General features: G+C 46.3%; 1 protein-coding gene across 4 annotated transcripts in view; it reads right to left on the bottom strand.

The window, feature by feature from the left end:
* The window catches only part of MAP7D2 (MAP7 domain containing 2), a 116,351-nt gene extending 98,947 nt beyond the window's left edge, over positions 1-17,404 (bottom strand). For all 4 annotated transcript variants that reach the window (XM_062183812.1, XM_062183807.1, XM_062183809.1 and 1 more), the window contains exon 1: positions 17,263-17,404. In XM_062183812.1, coding sequence (XP_062039796.1) covers positions 17,263-17,389 — 127 coding nt within the window. In that variant the 5' untranslated portion in view covers positions 17,390-17,404. The remainder of the gene's footprint in view (positions 1-17,262) is intronic.
* Positions 17,405-18,991: the final 1,587 nt, after the last annotated feature.

The raw sequence follows: 18,991 nt of genomic DNA, 5'->3' as shown, positions 1-18,991 counted from the left end.
GTGGATATCAGAGGAGGCTAAAGAGAATGACATGACTGATCCAAGACAGGGAAGCGTAACCAGGACAAAGGGGCAAAGATCCCTAAAATTCTTATGATATTGCTCACGCTCAAGATGACAGTGTCTGATATATGGCACTGGCCACAGAGATGAGCTCATGAGAGACAAAGAGGCAGAATTCTCTGCTTGCCTGTGAGAAGGAAGAGGGCTAGGGGTTCCAAACCTACTTGGTTGCTAATTCCACTAACATGATGTGTTAACATACATCCTTCCTCAGTCTTCAAGGCTGGCATGACAGATCATAGCATCACAGACTTGGTAATCAATAGTGAGATCACCTTTTGCACCATCTCATTTTAGAAAAGCAGCTGAGTCAGAAGGGCCATGGGGGCTGGTGCTGTGGCACAGCGGGTAAGGCTGTTGCCTGCAGTGCCAGCATCCCATTTGGACACCAGTTCGAGTCCCAGCTGCTCCACTTCCGATCTAGCTCTCTTCTACAGCCTGGGAAAGCCGTAGAAGATGGCCCAAGTCCTTGGGCCCCTGCACCCACGTGGGAGACCCAGAGGAAGCTCCTGGCTCCTGGCTTCGGATCAGCACAACCGTTGTGATCATCTGGGAAGTGAACCAACTGATGAAGGACCTCTCTCTCTCCCTCTCTCTACCTCTACTCTCTCTGTGTAACTCTTTCAAGTAAATAAATAAATCTTAAAAAAAAAAAAAATGGCCACGCCTGAGGCCACAGTGTGTAAGGAGCAAGCTGAAAGGAGGAGGCTGAGGCTTATCTACTTTAGGAAGCACATCCTAAAGAACAGGGAACATGACTAATTCAGCTGTGGTGCTCAACGACTCCAAATGCCTTCACCAATCTCACTTCCCACCCCAGGGTTCTCTGGCCTAGGCCCATGGTCCGGTCTTTGTCAGCTGTCCCAGCCAACATTTTGCTGGAAAAGTTCTCTCCACAGCTTACTCAAATCCCATATAGTCAATGGTTTCATCTAATGGTTTGGTAAGGCTCTGCAAGTCCATGTGTGTAACCACAGAACCTGTTTTCAGTCTTTACTCTTCAGTGACGCCAACTTGATAAGGTGAGACAGGGAGAGAAAAAGGTTGGCTGACTGTGGGCACCCCAAAGTCAGAAAGAGCCAGAAATACATCTTGTCTGATAGTCCCATCATCACCCTACAGACTTGATATGGACCTCAGGAGCTAACTGCCAGTTCTGTTCTTGATGGTCTATGAGTATTTGCAAGAAGCTGAATGGTAAGTGCCAACTACCAGAGTCATACGGGAGAAACCAAGAATAGATGGGTCTGAAGTAACTTGTTTGAGGTCTTAAACTAATTTCTCATGTCTGATCTTCTTAATCTGGCAAGTTTAGTAAACATCTAGTTAACTGCACAGCCCAATATGGGAGCCAATACCACATGTGGCTATATAAATGTATATTTTTAAACATCAGAGACCAGTAAGAATTCAGTTTCTCAGTGCTCAGAAACCACTAATGACTACCATATGGAACAGTTCAGACCAAGAACATTTCCATCATCATGGAATGTTCTGTTGCAGAGCACTGTACCTTGTATGTCTTATTTCCCACCTGAATTGATTATAAGAGCAACTCACTCTGAAATCATCTTTGCATGCAAAAGTACAAAGAATCTTTTCAATGCTAAAGTAGTAAAGACTATACTATGTACTACAAAGGACAGTCAACACTCCTCAGTAGATAGACAGAATCCCCTTGGGCCTCTTGGTTAAAACTGAGAGAAACTGTAAAACTAAGAGAAATTAAAGCTAAACAAGGTAGAGTGAAACAGCCCATTTTTCTCACTTAATTGTTCTAATAAAAGGGTTAATCTCATCCCAGAAGACTAAGTGTATGTGGAAATTAATGGGCCATTAGTAAGACGCAATTATTCTTTAGAAAAAAATTCTGACAAAAATAAAATCAAGTGAAGTGGAAACTTCGGTGAGTGAAGAGGGGAGGTAAAGGACAGCAGGAAAATGTTTTCTACGAAGAAAATGGGAGGACTGGTGGTGTAGCCTAGCCACTTGCAATGCCACCATCCCACATGGGTGCTGCTTTGTGTCCAGGCTGCTCTACTTCCAGTCCAGCTCCCTGCTAATGGTCTGGGAAAAGCAGTGGAAGATGAAGATGGCTCAAGTGCTTGGGCCCTTGCCACCCACATGGGAGATACAGATAAAGGTCTTGGCTCCTGGCTGTGGCCTGATCAAGCCCTGGCTGTTGCGGACATCTGGGGAGTGAACTAGCAAATAGAAAGTCTCTCTCTCTCTCTCCCTCTGTCTCTATGACTCTGACTTTCAAATAAATAACTAGACCTCAAAAAAGAAGAAAATGGCAATTAGAATTAGTAGTACAAAAGCAGTAACTAAAAGTGCTTAAATACTATTGATTATCTAGCTAAGGAAAATGATCACCATTACATTTTGTTCAAAATACCTATCTCCAACAACGGGAGTCACTGTACACTTGCTCCCCATGTAGGATCTTTGACCTTAATATGTTGTAATATGCAAATTAATGGTAAAACTACTACTCAAACAGTACTTTACACTTTGTGTATCTGGGTGGGTGCAAACTGTTGAAATCTTTACTTAGTATATACCAAGTTGATCTTCTGTATATAAAGATAATTGAAAATGAATCTTGATGAAGAATGGGATGGGAGAGGGAGTGGGAGATGGGATGGTTGTGGGTGGGAAGGAGGTTATGGGGAGAAAAGCAGCTATAATCCAAAAGTTGTACTTTTGAAATTTATATTTATTAGATAAAATTTTAAAAAATAAAAATAATTTAAAAATATCTATCTCCACTGGAGGAAAAATTACCCAAGTGCAAGGAAAGCAACCATTGAGATCTGTCATGATATTTTACCACCAAATGTCATCTCTGACTGGCACTAAGAAAACTGAACAGTATGATCAATAAGGTAGAAAAGAGCAAACCCCCTAAGAGGTGATACTACTCCCATATACAGTGCTTCCCTGCTGGGGCCAGTGCTGTGGCACAACAGGTTAAGCCTCCACCAGCAATGCATATGAGTGCTGGTTCCAGTCTCAGCTACTCTACTTCCCATCGAGCTCCCTGCTACTGTACCTAGGAAAGCAATGGAGGATGGTCCAAGCACTTGGGCCCTGCCATCATGTGGGAGATACAGATGGAATTCTGAGCTCCTGGCTTCAGCGTGGCACACTGCAGCCATTTGGAGAATGGAGAAACAGATGGAAGATCTCCCTCTTTCTCTCTGAGTGTGTGTGTGTCTGTGTGTGTATCTCCCTCTCTCTCTCTCTCTCTAACTCTGCCTTTCAAATAACGTAAATGCTAAAAAATTAAAATTAAAAATTATTTTTTAAAAAATTTTAAAAAATATAAATGCTTCCCTCCTTAGTATGTGAAGTTCTGAAAATGCACACCTAGCTGTTGAAGGAAAAAAACATACAGGAATCACATTGGGAGACATGGTGGGGAACTTAAAAAAATAAACACAGCAGAATTCTATTTTGCCCATTTTACAATTTAGATGGTTATTTCAAGTTAATGGCACATATTAAGGTGCAGTTTTAAAGCAGAGATACAGAGAACTGCTTAATAAAGGGACTTGGGCATCCTAGTGACAGACTCCAGCTCCAAGAACACTTGTTGGTCTGTATTTATTAATTTCAGGTATTCGTTATGCTCACCCCCCTCCTTGCTTCAACAAGGGATTAATACTGCTGCATAAATAAAACAGAAATAAATATGTAAAGTGGGCAAGTAAGGGAAAAAAAGAGTAGGGATAGAAAAACTGAGCTGTAGCCGGCGCCGTGGCTCACTAGGCTAATCCTCCGCCTTGCGGCGCCGGCACACCGGGTTCTAGTCCCGGTCGGGGCACCAATCCCTGTCCTGGTTGCCCCTCTTCCAGGCCAGCTCTCTGCTGTGGCCAGGGAGTGCAGTGGAGGATGGCCCAAGTGCTTGGGCCCTGCACCCCATGGGAGACCAGGAGAAGCCCCTGGCTCCTGCCATCGATCAGCGTGGTGCGCCGGCCGCAGCGCGCCTACTGCAGCGGCCATTGGAAGGTGAACCAATGGCAAAAAGGAAGACCTTTCTCTCTCTCTCTCTCTCAATGTCCACTCTGCATGTCAAAAGAAAAGAAAAACTGAGCTGAGAAGGAAATTAACTCAATGTATCTACCATAGTAATTGAGATACCACACTGGTTGACCTGCTTAACCAATAGTCAATTCTTTTTTTGTTTTTAAGATTTATTTATTTATCTGAAAGAGTTACAGAGGCAAAGACAGAGAGAGAGAGAGAGAGAGAGAGAGAGAGAGAGAGAATCTTCCATTTGCTGGTTTGCTCCCCAAATGGCCACAATGGCCAGAGCTGGGCCTACCCGAAGCCAGAAGCTTCTTCCGGGTCTCCCACGTGGGTACAGGAGCCCAAGCACTGCGGCCATCTTCCACTACTTTCCCAGGCCATAGCAGAGAGCTGGATCAGAAGTGGAGTAGCCAGGAATTGAACAGGCACCCATATGGGATGCTGGCACTGCAGGCGGCGGTTTTATCTGCTACGCCACAGTGCCGACCCCGTCCCACAGTTTTTTATAACATGCTCTTTTTTTTGTCTTTTTAAGAGTTATTTATTTAGGGGCCAGTGCTCTGGCATAGTGGGTAAAGCCACAGCCTGCAGTGCCAGCATCCCATAAGGGTGCTGGTTCGAGACCTAGCTGGCTCCACTTCCGATCCAGCTCTCTGCTGTGGCCTTGGAAAGCAGTGAAAGATGGTGCAAGTGCTTGGGAACCTGCACCCGCATGGGAGACCCAGAGGAAGCTCCTGGTTCCTGGCTTTGGATCAGCCCAGCTCCGGCCATTGCGGCCATTGGGGGAGTGAACCAGCAGATGGAAGACCCCTCTCTGTCTCTCTCTGCCTCTGCCTCTAACTCTCTCTTACAAGTAGCAAATAAATAAATCTTTTTTTTTTTAAAGCGCTGGCCCCATAACATGCTTTCTATCAAGGACAGCTTAGGGGCTGGTGCTGTCGCGCAGCAGATTAAAGCCCTAGCCTGAAGCACCAGCATCCCATATGGGCGCCAGTTCGATTCCTGACTGCTCCTCTTCCGATCCAACGCTCTGCTATGGCCTGGGAAAGCAGTAGAAGATGGCCCAAGTCCTTGGGCCCCTGCACCCACATGGGAGACTGGGAAGAAGCTCCTGGCTCCTGGCTTCAGATGGGTGCAGCTCCAGCCATTGCAGCCATCTGGGGGGTGAACCAGTGGATGGAAGACCTCTCTCTCTCTGTCTCTACCTCTCTCTGTAACTCTTTCAAATAAATAAAATAAATCTTTTTTTTAAAGGACAGCTTAGCAAGTAACATGAAGTCAAGCCCACTGACAGATCCCCAAGCCAACCATCTGTGCCAAGGACCCTACTAGTCAAAGCGCTAGTGCATTCCCTTTTCTCACAATGGAGAAACCAAAACCTGCTTCTCCTCTCAGGAGTCTGTGGATCTAGGCCTGCATTGTCTCACTGCAGGGGAGTCCATTCTATTAAAGTAATTTTTCATTTCTACTAACTTCACTCATACAGAAGAGATCCAAGTTTGACTTGCTATAACAGCACATGCTGTACTTCACACCATAGTCCACAACACAGAAATCATACTTAAATGTCACAGTACACTAGTGCTCACAAGGCTCAATCTAGGGAACTGAACTCTTGGCCATGATGAAAACTTTCTAGATGAGTGCATACAAGACAGCAACCACTCTGCCCAGTGCTGTGGTGTAGGAGGTTGCTTGTGACACCAACATCCCATATCCTGGAATACTGGTTCAAGTATGTACCACTCCACTTCTGATCCAGCTCCCTGCTAATGAGCCCGAGAAGGCAGCAGGTAACAGCTCAGTACTTGTGTTCCTGACACTGACGTGGAAGAACCAGATGGACTTCCATGCTCCTGGCTTCTGCCTGGCCCAGACCTGGCTATTGAGGCTACTTGGGGAATGAACCAGCATATGGAGGATCTTTGTCTCTGTCTCTACAACCCCCCACCCCAACAATCACCTTTCAAATAAATAAATAAATAAATAGTAAATATTAAAAGAAGAGAGAGAGAGAGAGTAGCCGCAGCTGACTGCTGAGCAATGGAAACACGGCTAGTCCAAATGGAGACATGCTGTAAGAGTAAACTATACACTGGGTGTCAAAGGCTTAGTGCATGAAAAACAACCTATTTCATGATTTGTTATATTAATTACATGTTAAAATAATACTATTTTAGATATATTTGGTTAAATGCATTGTATTTATTAATTTTACCTGTTTCTTTTTTCTTTTTTAATGTGGTTACCAGAATATTTAAGATTTATATATGGTGCCAACATTCTATTTGTTTTCTAAGATTTATTTTATTTTATTTGAAAGTCAGAGTTACACAAAGAGAAGAGAGAGAGAGAAAGAGAGAGAGGGAGGGGTCTTCCATCTGCTGGTTCACTCCCCAATTGGCCGCAAAGGTCAAAGCTGTGCCAATTTGAAGCTAGGAGCCAGGAGATTCTCCCAGGTCTCCCACGTGGGTTCAAGGGCCCAAGGACTTGGGCTATCTTCTACTGCTTTCCCAGGCCAGAGCAGAGAGCTGCACTGAAAGTGGAGCATCCGGGTCTCAAACTGGCACCTGTATGGGATGCCAGCACTGCAGGTGGCAGCTTTACCCACTACGCCACAGCGCCAGCCCCAGCATTCTATTTGGATTAGCCAACAGCAACCTACACTATTATTTACTATTTTTAAAAAGGATTTATTTATTTGTTTGAAAGGCAGAGTTACAGAGAGAAGGAGAGACAGAGATCTTCCATCCTCTGGTTCACTTCCCAGATGGTTGCCAACAGCCAGAGTTGGGCCAGGCCAAAGCCAGGAGATTCACCAGGGTCTCCCATGTGGACAGCAGGGGCCCAAGCACTTGGGATATCTTCCACTGCTTTCCCACGTGCATTAGCAGGTAGCTGGATCAGAAGTAGAGCAGCCGGAACTTGAACCCACACCCATATAGGATGCAAGTGCCACAGACAGTGGCTTAACCCACTGCAACAGGGCGCCAGCCCTGTAGTGTTTTTCTTTGAATGAATTTTTTTACTTTGTAGTCATTCTACAAATATTCATGACACTATAGTTTGATACATTTACCTGCTGCGGTAAATAATCTCCGAAAGGGCCACTATAAGTGTTCTTATCCCAGTAGGTGCATGCTGCTCCTTACATCAAGAGGTGGAGTCTGTACAGCTTACAACAATTTGTTATATATTTTATAAAGAACTAGAAGAGAAGTTTAAAGGTTCCCAAAGAAAAGAGATGATAAATGTTTAAGGAGATGGAAATGTTAATTATACTGATTTGATCATTACACATTATATACATGCATCAATCACAGTGTACCTCATAAATATATACAACTGTCATGTCAATTAAAATTTTTGAAAAATTAAAAACAAAAAGTAGACTCTATTTTACCTCCCATTGAATCCGGGTTGGCATGGTTACTTCTTTTTTTTTTTTTTTAAGATTTATTTATTTATTTGAAAGAGTTACAGAGAGAAAAGGACAGACAGAAAGAGAATGTCCATCCCCTGGTTCACTCCCCAGGTGGCCATACCAGGTCAAAGCCAGGAATTGGGAACTTCTTCTGGGTCTCCCAGATGGGTGGCAGGGGCCCAAGGACTTGGGTTATCTTCCACTGCTTTCCCAAGCCACTAACAGGGAGCTGGATCGGAACTGGAGCAGTCCGGACATGAACTTGTGCTCATATGGGATGCTGGTATGGCAGGCATCAGCTTTGTTTGCTATGCCACAATGCCTGCCCCATGGTAACTTGTTCTGACCACTGAATACAGCAAAGGTAACATTCTGGGACTTTTATGCCCCGACCTTAAGACAAATGGCAAGTTCTGCTTGCTTCCTTAGCCTTGAAACAGGGCTACCACACTGTGCAGAAGTCCAGGACAGACCTCCTATGATTACACACCTGGATAATGAGATGTTATCTGGGACATTTCATGCCCAAATGAGCTCACAGCTGACTGCAGTAAGTAGCATGAGTAACTCCAGCTGACCTCAACTGAGCCCAGCCAACCCATAGAATTGGGATAAATAAATTTTAGAGTGGTTACACAGTATAGGTAACTGAAGCATCTCTAAAATGAGGATAGTGTGCAAAGTGTGGCTGTGAGAAAGAAAGTAAAATAATGTATGACCAGGCAGGCGCCGTGGCTCAACAGGCTAATCCTCCGCCTAGCAGCACCGGCACACCGGGTTCTAGTCCCGGTGGGGGCGCTGGATTCTGTCCCGGTTGCCCCTCTTCCAGGCCAGCTCTCTGCTGTGGCCAGGGAGTGCAGTGGAGGATGGCCCAAGTGCTTGGGTCCTGCACCCCATGGGAGACCAGGAGAAGCACCTGGCTCCTGCCATCCGATTAGTGCGGTGCGCCGGCTGCAGCGCGCAGGCCGTGGCGGCCATTGGAGGGTGAACCAACGGCAAAAAGGAAGACCTTTCTCTCTGTCTCTCTCTCTCATTGTCCACTCTGCCTGTCAAAAATAAATAAATAAATAAATAAATAAATAAATAAATAAATAAATAAATAAAATAATGTATGACCAGTGCTTATAAAGGTGCTTGGCACACAATTGCTCAACAATTAGCAGCCATTAGTTCTTGGGGAGCTATAATTAACACATGTGCAGCATATGACTGCATACTGCTGGGGAAAGTTACACTCAGGTTTGAAGTATTTTGCAGGCCTTGAAGAGTAAGGATGCAAGCAGGCGAAAAGGCAAGGCTTTGGGGTGAATTCAAGTCTCAGATCTCCAGGATAGGGTGTATAGAATGATGGTTTCTAAACCTCTGATGCATGAAGAGCCACAGACTTCTAGGTCACTGCAATGTGTGTATGCAAGAAAGGCTGAAAACTGCTGCGACAGAAGCCTAGAGGTCTCTACATACAGAGTAGATCACTGGTTTTGCGGTGATGGGGAATGAGGAATGATGGCTAATGGGTATGGGTTTCTTTGTGGGATGATGAATACATTCTAAAACTATGGTAATGTCTGTACAACTCTGATTATACTACAAACCACTGAACTATGCATTTTAAATGGGTGAAAATGATTGGAATATGAATTGTATCTCAATAAGGCTGTTACTAAAGAAATAGCGGGGGGGGGGGGGGGGCACAGATACAAACAGGTTGAGATGACAAAGGAGCACAAAGTATTCCAAAGGGTTATCTTGGGGTTACAAGGCCCCATCCTATTTGGCAGCAAGTGGAAAAGTAGGTATTTTCAGATGGTGAATGAACCCAGTGCTAGCAAGAAGCTATGAATCCTAGGGATAGATCCTGCCACTCTAAATGATCTTAGGCATTTGGCATGGCTACTGTTTCCTCAAACCCTTGTGTACAGCTTACTCATGTCTGTTTTCCTTTTGTTTAAATCACAAAGCTTAGGATCAGCGCTGTGGCATAGCAGGTAAAGTCACTGTCTGCAACGCCAGCATCCCATATGGGTGCCGGTTCAAGTCCTGGCTGCTCCTCTTCTGATCCAGCTCCCTGCTAATGTGCTGGAAGGCAACAGAAAATGGTCCAAGTATTGGGGCCCTACTTTCACGTGGTAGACATAGAAGAAGCTCCTGGCTCCTGGCTTAGGAATGGCCCATCTCCGGCTGTTGTAGCCAATTAGGGAGTGAATCAGCAGATGGAAGACCTCTCGATTGCTCGCTCGCTAGCTCGTTCTGTAACTCTGCCTTTCAAATAAATAAATCTTTTAAAAAGGAGATGTTGTTAAATATCCCCTAGATACTAGGCCTTTAAATCTTTTTAAAAAAAGATTTATTTTATTTATTTGGAAGACAGAGTTACAGGGAGATGTAGCTTTTTGTTGTTGTTGTTAATGAGGCAAAATAGTCCTAGGCAAGAAGAAAACAATTATTTCCCGTTAGAAAAGTAGATCAAGGCTTGCATTCACACTGACCTCAGAGGCAGCTGTGGAGGATCCAAACGTCTAGTCCACCCCAGATCATTAGATAAGACAGCAGCCTCCACAGACGAAGGCTGCCTCCTATGTGAGGTAGACAGCGTGCAAACCCTCTCCTAAGCCAGGAGACCCCAAGGGCAGCCACCTTCAACCACTATCTTCTTTCTTCTTCTGGTTTTAACTCCTTTCAAAAGAAGGCGGAGGGCAAGGCCTCAGGAAGTTCTAAAATCCCAAAACAACACACACATGGCCCCTAAAACCAGGCAATGCCACTGTATCAATATCAAAGGAACCCAAATCCTGCCAACAAGGCCTAGTATCTGGGGAATATTTAACAACATCTCCTAGAAATGTCTATCTCTTCCTGCCCAAATTAAGCCGTGAATCCTTCCACTTAAGTCTCTCAGTATAACTATTACAGAAGATGAAGTATTCTTTTAAAAAAACTAACCATTACAGAAGATGGGGCACCTGAAAGATAGGAAAACATCCTTTGAGAGGAAGAAGGATTAGAAATAGAAATGGGTGAGGCCAGCACTGTGGCACCAGTATCCCATGTGGGCGCTGGTTCTAATCTCAGCTGCTCCACTTCATCCAGCTCCCTGCTATGGCCTAGGAAAGCAGCAGAAAATGGCCCATGTGCTTGGGCCCCTGCACCCACGTAGGAGACCCAGAAGCTCTTGGTTCCTGGCTTCAGCAAGGCATAGCCCTAGCTGTTGCAGCCATTTGGAGAGTGAACCAGCGGTTGGAAGATCTCTCATCCTCTCTCTCTCTGTCTCTCCCTCTATGTAACTGCCTTTCAAATAAATAAATCTTTAAAAAAAAAATGAGGTTTTTTTTTTAAAGATTTATTTATTTATTTGAAAGTCAGAGTTACACAGAGAAGGAGAGGCAGAGAGAGAGAGGTCTCCCATCTGCTGGCTCACTCCCCAACTGGCCACAATGGCCGGAGCTGTGCTGATCTGAAGCCAGGAGCTAGGAGCTTCCTCCAGGTCTCCCTCGTGGGTGTAGGGACCCAAGTACCTGGGCCATCTTTTTCTTCTTTTTAAATAAAGATGATTTATTTGAAAGTCAGAGTTATAGAGAGGAGAGGCAGCGAGAGAGAGAGAGAGGTCTTCCATCCGCTGAATCACTCCCCAGTTGGCGGCAACAGCCGGAGCTGCGCCGATCCAAAGCCAGGAGCTAGAAGCTTCTTCCGGGTCTCCCAAGTGAGTGAAGGGACCCAAGGACTTGGGCCATCTTCTACTGCTTTCCCAAGCCATGGCAGAAAGCTGGATTGGAAGTGGAGCAGCCGGGACACAAATCGGCATTGGGCCATCTTGTACTGCTTCCGCAGGCCATAGCAGAGAGCTGGATCAGAAGTGGAGCAGCAGGGACTTGAACTGGCGCCCAGATGGGATGCCGGCACTGCAGGCAGCAGCTCTACCCGCTATGCTACAGTGCCGGCCCCAAGAAAGATTTTAAATACAATTTTGAAAAAGGACAAAGAACTCTGATTTTATTTTACTTGAAAGTCATAGTTACACAGAGAGGGAGAAGGAGAGAGAGAAGAGAGAAGAGAGAAGCTTCCATCTGCTGGTTCAGTCCCCAAATGGCCGCAAAGGCCGGAGCTGCGCCGATCTGGAGCCTGGAGCCAGGAGCCAGGAGCTTCTTCCAGGTCTCTCACGTGGGTGCAGGGGCCCAAGGACTTGGGCCATCTTCCACTGCTTTCCCAGGCCATAGCAGAGAGCTGGATCAGAAGTGGAGCAGCTGGGTCTCCAACCGGCGCCCATATGGGATGCCGGCACAGCAGGCGGCAGCTTTACCCACTACGCCACAGCGTTGGCCCCAAGAACTCTGATTTCTTAGAGATCTAATTCTCAGCCTTTGCTGCTGGCCCCACCCTGCTTGGAACTCCTGGGGGAGATTTTTCTGAACTTCGTTTGTATTGCCTACATCCTGTGGCTCCAAGGCAGGGGATAAGAGACACGCTGGTGGAAGGAGAACTGGCAACCTCATCTTGCCTCAAAGCAATTCCCTCCTTTTTTAGCAAACAATGGGCAAATGAGTTTCACTCAGTAAGAAATTATCCCCCCTCCAGGCCCCTCAGGCTGGAGGTTTTTGATTCTAATAAGTCCTTTTAAATCTCAAAAAAGAAAGAAGAAAAGAAAATAATTACCTGCAGAATATACTGGAAAGCTCAACAGGCTTCAGAAAACATGCCTGCAGTTCTGTTATCTCAAACTTCTTGACTGGTACCACTTCTTTAGTTCAACTCATGGGTATTTACTGAGTACTCAACCCAATGTAGCTGCTCCTAGCAAAATGCAATCGGCAAATATCCCACCATGATATAATTATCAAACACTGCACACTTACTGTGTGCGGAAACTCTGAAGAGAGATAGGATGACGATCCAGTCACTCTCTGCACCAGGTGGCACTGAGGGAGACCCTTGTAACTTGGATCCATGTCTTGTCCTCAAACTAATGATCTGATAGAGAAGATGCACGCAGCTAATAATGGTTAACCAGCTTGGACACTTACTACGTGTCACACTATTTTACAGATAATGACTCCCTATCCTTAGGATAGTGCTCTGTTTCCCAGTGTTGTTCTGAAGCTCATTTTAATGGTGAGAAAACTGAAGCACAGAGATGTCAAATAACTTCCCTGCAGGTGGCACTGGACAGTGAGGACCATCTGGCACCCATGTCCTTGACTTCAACTTCAGGAAGGAATTCAGGACTGAGTTGGAGAATAGTGAATAGCAAGCAACAAGCATTTTATCAAGAAAGAACATACTCACTCCACAGAGTGGGGCCTACTTGGAGAGAAGTGGCCCTGTCTGCAAATTGTGTTTACTATTATATGAGTTGCTCAATAAAAGGGGAGGTATATTCTAATAATGGAAGGTATATTCTATAGAGGGGGAGGAATATTTCCTGGAATCTAGCTCCCACCCCTTTTCGCTCCTTATATGCTCTGACATTTCCTGTCATGGCAGCTGGTAGGTGCATCATTTCACATGCTAATTTATTACAATGAACATATAATGAGCCCTAGGTCAATCTAGAACAGCCTTGGCCCCCTAAAGTGATATAAGCCTGGTTTAGGCGGGGTGGGGGAGTAGTGTCTGTTTATCTTCAGAGCAAGAATCAAATCCTTATCCTGTAGGTCGGGGAGGGGAATCTTTTTCTGCCAAGGGTCATTTAGATATTTATAACATCATCCACAGGCCATATAAAATTATAAACTTAAAAATTAGCCTCTACGGATTTACTGAATTTCAAGTTCCACAGGCAGTTGTCATGGCAGGGCCAGACCAAATGATTTCACAGGCCTTACATGGCCTGCAGGCCAGATGTTCCCCACCCGGCTGTAAGTGCTGGATAACAGGAAGTGTTATCTCCAGGTGATTCACCTGCTTCCTCTGCCTCCCTGTCTGAAACAGTAGAAGGGGAAAGCTGACATTCGCATCACAGGCTGGACCTCAATTTACTCAGCTTTAGTGACAGCGATAACCACCAGCACAGTCTGGCACACAGTAGGCACTCAATGAACACCCACCTAGCAGAACTCAAACGTTACTATAACACAGACAGAATAAAACATATTTTCCTGGAGATACTACAAGCAAAGACAGGAGAAAGTTCATTCACTTCCAGGGTCACTAAGAGCCTAGAACAGGTGAACCCTTGAAGGGATAGGGGAGAAAAAGGCATTTCAGGTTGAGGAGAGCTTAAGAACTGTGTAACAATGATGTAGTCTGATAGGACAGTTGCTATCTAGCAATCCTAAATGCTGGTTATAGATTTTTTTTTAAAAAAAGATTTATTTTATTTATTTGAAAGAGTTACAGAGAGAGGTAGAGACAGAGAGAGAGAGGTCTTCCATCTGCTGGTTCACTCCCCCAGATGGTCAGGTCTGAAGCCAGGAGTTTCTTCCAGGTCTCCCTCATGGGTGCTTTTTTCCACTGCTTTCCCAGGCACATTAGCAGGCAGTTGGATCAGAAGTGGAGCAGCCGGGACTCCAACCGGCACCTATATGGGATGCTGGCACTGCAGGTGGCAGCTTTACCTGTTATGCCACAGCACTGGCCCAGGTTATAAGTATTTAAACAGACCAAAACAGCAAGCATTCGTTCATTTGTTACACTGTGCATATAAAACAAGTACTAAAAAGAACGACACATTCAGTAATTTCCATCCCATAGGTAACTAAAAGGAAATAATAGGTACCTCCCAGAGGTAATAGGGAACAAGCTGTATGTATATATGTATGTATGGCAAGAACCTGTTCTTAGAGGAAAAAAATCTTGTCCACAAAAGCACCCAGGAAAATCACTCACCCACTCACACGCCCAAACTGTACCAATATGTCATTCAGCCTAAACATCTCAGGCTTTTCTGTCTTTTGCAGCCCTTATAGCACTCAGCAGAGCCTGACAAACAATAGCTGATCTCTAGAAACACAGGCTAATTCTCATTAGTAATGGATCCCAAATGTAAGACTCTGGGTGACCAAAAATTATCAGTATCCTGGGCAGATTATAATAAAACTTGAAGAATCAAGATTTTTCTGAGGATTACATTTTTCTAAGTACCTGGGATTCACTAACCCTCAAAAGAACAAGTTGTGGTACTTAAATGCAATGCTCCAATTTTGCCACACCAACCTTAATGTACAGAGAAGTTTAATGCTTTATACCTTCACACCTTCTTGCATATTTCCAATTTCAATGAAAGAAAACAGCTTCAAGCTAATCTTAGGATCAGCAGAGTATATTAAATGATTCTATAATAAAGTTTTCAAACCTAATTTAGTAAGAATTCCCCTTCAAATTCCTTTAAACAAATTTAAATTCCAGATATATTAAAAGTCTATTCATAGAGGCCCCCTCCTCTCATTAGTTTGACAAAAATCTAAATAACCTACTATTTAAATTCTCAACCAAACAAAATTGTAGGGTCAGCACTGTGGCACAGCAGATAAAGCTCCCACCTGCAGCACCAGCATCCCATATGGTCTCCAGTTCAGGTCTTGGCTGCTCCACTTCTGATCCAGCTCCCTGCTAATGCATCTGGGAAAGCAGCAGAAGGTGGCACAAGTGTTTGGGTCCCTGCACCCATGTGGGAAACCTGGATGAAGCTCCTGGCTGACCCAGCCCTGGCCGTTGCAGCCATTTGGGGGAATGAACCAGTGGATGGAAGATCTCTTTCTGCCGCTGCCTCTGCCTCTCTGTAACCCTAACTTTCAAATAAAATAAGTAAATCTTTAACAAACAAACAAAACTGCAGCCTCTCTTTCCTGATATTTTATTCTATAAGGTCCCTCTGCCAGAGAGGGCTAGCTCTGCTGGGTGGGTTCTGGGTTCTTCCCCAGCAAAATGAAGATCAAGTTTTTCAAGTAAAACAGATGAAAACAGAAGTACATATTTAATAAATAGCTATGTGTATCTGTAGTATTTATGGAATTCTGCCATTGAAAAAAAATGCAACGAAAAACACAAACTGTAAGTGATTTTAGTCATCCCTTCCTTCTACAAATGGTGCAAGGACAGGTTAAACGACTAAAGAACACTTCCCTGGGGCCAGAGGTGCGGCAGAGCAGGTTAAGCTGCCATGCCTGTTCGATGCCCCGCTGCTCTACTTCCAATCCAACTTCCTGCTAATGCACCTGGGAAGGCAGTCATGGTTACGATGGCCCAAGAGCTTGGGCCCCTGACACTCACGGGGGAGACCCAGATGGAGTTCCAGGCTCCTGGCTCCCCCTGGGCTGGGCTGTTGTGGAGCTTTGGGGAGTAAAGCAGAGATGGAAGATCTCTGTCTCTCCCTCTCTCTAGAGTTCTGCCTTTCAAACAAGTAAAACAAATAAATCTTCACACAGTGTATTTTTAAAGATTCATTTATTTATTTGAGAGGTAGAGTTATAGAGAGAGGGAAAGACAGACAGAAGTCTTCCATCTGCTGGTTCACTCTCCAAATGGTCTCAACACCGGGGCTGGACCAGAAAGAAGCCAGGAGCTTCTTCTGGATCTTCGACGTGGGTGCAGGGGCCCAAGCACTTGGGCAATCTTCCACTGTTTTCCCAGGCACATTAGCAGGGAGCTGGATCAGAAGTGGAGCAGCCGGCACACCAAATGGTGCCCATGTGGGATGCCCACCAGCCCTTACAAAATCTACTTTTTAAAAACATTTCCCTAGATTCCTTTCCATTACTCCGTTCACTTTATAAAAAATACTCATATCTTCTCTATGTGATAATTCATCAATTTTCTAAGATTTTTGCAGGGTTTTTTTTTTTTTTTTGGATGGGGTGCATGTTAAGACTGAAGTAAAAACAATGTTTAAAAATAGTGCACATTAACTTAAAAAAAATGTTGCCAGGAAAAAAAAATAGCATGAAATTGGTTTCCCTCCACACTACCTGCAATCACTTTACAGAGAAGCAAAAGACTGGGAGACCTGCTTCTCAATTCTACCGAATTTGGTTTACATGTACTGAAATGCTGCACTGTACCGCATAAAACATCCAAGTATGACTTATTAATCAAAAATTTACAAAACAAATTCTATCGAATCTGATCTCAATCTCACCCCGGCCTCGCAGGTTTCTGGGCAGCCAGTACGGGGACCAGCTAGCTCGGCATGGCTGCAGCCTCACTGGCTGGGAGACGCTTCCGCCGCGCTGCACGTGAGGGGGCCGCGGCCGGGCCAGACACCTGGGCATCACACCCGAGACCGAGGAGCGCCAGCCCGGGGCACACGCCGCCCGTCCGCGCCGGTGGCGCCCCCACCCCCCACCCCGCTCCCCGGGGCGCCACCTTCGCGGCGGGCGGCGGGCGGCGGCTGCCTCACGTTCGCATTTCCCAGGATGCAGAGAAGGCGCGCGCAGGCTGGGGCGACCCCCTGGAGCCCGCCAGGTCCATCCCAGCCCCCCACACGGCGGCTGCTCCTCGAGGAGCGGGGCCAACCCTCCACGCCTCAAACCTTTAAGGCACCAAGCGTGGGCCTCGACACCTCCATCCCACTCTTGCCCATCCATCCTAAGCCACCCTCAAGGGCACCCCCTCACTCAAGCCACCCCAGGCGGGGACCGCGCGACTCGCACAGCGACAAGAGGGGCCCTCGGTCCCGCGCCCCGTCGACCCCAGTCAGGGAAAGGACGTTTACGCCCCGCCCCCGCTTCCAACCTTCGAGGACCCCCCCCCGCCCCGCCTCCCTGGGGGCCCGAAGCCCGCACGCGCTCAGGGAACTCTGAGGGCCCTACCAGGTGGCCGTTGGTTGGGAGGCGAGGTTCGCACCGCGCTGGGTTCGCCCAACCTTCCCAGGAGCAAGGTGCCCCGCGTAGCCACCTCAGCTCGGGCTCCTGACCCAATGCCGCCACCGCGCTCCATCGGGCTGCGCCGGCCGCACAGGCGCACTGCCCGGCTCTCCGCGCCGCACCGGACCCGCGCGCGCCCGCATGCGCAAGCGCTCTCACACGGTGAGCGCCGTCCTTACACCAGCCCACCGCGGCGCACCGGACCCTCGCGCACCCGCATGCGCACGGCTTCCCACACGGGCCGTGCATGTGCGATGTGCGTACTGGGTTTTTATGCAGCGCGCGCATAGCGTGCATATATAGTGGGCACAGCAGTCCTCACACAGCGCGCACATGCATCCTGACACACTGCCGAACAAACACAGTGCATATACACACCGGTGCATCTTTCCAGGGTGCGCATCAGGAGGAAACTGGATTGGAAGCCGCGGAGCTGGGCATCAAACCAGGCACTCCAATATGGGATATGGGCATGCCAAGCCATGACTTAACTGCTGTGCCAAACACCTGCCCTTCAATTTCTTAAAAATGAAGCTGCAACTCTCAGGAACCAGCATTCGGACTCTCAGTAAAAAGCTTGGAAACAGTTCCTTTCTGGCACAAAAATGTTTCTGTGATTAATGTGTTCCTGACACACCCAGAGGTGTGCCTGGAATAGAGCGCTGTAGTGAGAAAGCCAAAAAGGGAGTTAAGATAGACACAAATTAGCAGGGAAACGGGCAAGTCAGGGCTCGTGCCTGGAGTTGAAATGTTCAGTTCAGTTTCTAACCCAGTAAGATAGAGTCAAGTCAATGTGACAATAGGTACTATCACTGTTACCTTCCTTTTCTTAGGGATATTGGGTACTAAATTTAATTCTTTCAACTGAAGTTCATGGCCTGCTGACATCTCAGTAAATACTTTTTTTTTTTTAAAGATTTTATTTATTTATTTGAGAGGTGGAGTTAGACAGTGAGAGGGAGAGAGAGAGAGGTCTTTCATCCGTTGGTTCACTCCCCAAACGGCTGAAACGGCCGGAGCTATGCTGATCCGAAACCAGGAACCACAAGCTTCTTCCAGGTCTCCCACAAGGGTGCAGGGGTCCAAGGACTTGGGCCATCCTCCACTGCTTTCCCAGGCCACAGCAGAGAGCTAGATCAGAAGAGGAGCAGCCGGGACTAGAACCGCTGCCCACATGGGATGCCGGTGCCACAGGCGGAGGATTAACCTAGTGCACCACGGCACCGGCCCCAGTAAATACTTCTATACTTTTTAGAATATTTACTTACTTACTTGAGAGGGAGCTGAAAACGGGGGAGGCGGGGAATATCCCATCTGCTAATCCCATGTGATTCCTCACATGTCTACAACAGCCAAGCTCTTGGGCCTTAACCTGCTGCCTGCCAAAGAACAGGGAGCAGGAATTGGGAACAGAGCTGGTACTCCAACCAAGGCACTCCAATATGGAATATGGGCATCTCAAACCAGCAGCTTATCCTTAGACCAACCACCCATCCTCTTCCCTAGCTTTACTTTAAAAAAATAATCTGCTTTTACTTTCTATTTTTACTCCCTCTCCCTAGTCATAAACACCTTTTCTCATATTTGTGAGGCTCTAGTTTTGAAAGACAGTGTTGTGAAGATAGGCATCTGTTTTCTTTTTTAAAGATTTTATCTATTTATTTGAAAGGCAGAG

This window comes from Lepus europaeus, chromosome X, assembly GCF_033115175.1.
Source record: "Lepus europaeus isolate LE1 chromosome X, mLepTim1.pri, whole genome shotgun sequence".
Taxonomy (NCBI): Eukaryota; Metazoa; Chordata; class Mammalia; order Lagomorpha; family Leporidae; genus Lepus; species Lepus europaeus.
Note: the sequence above shows the minus strand (reverse complement) of the source record. Positions and strands in the feature narration are given on the sequence as shown.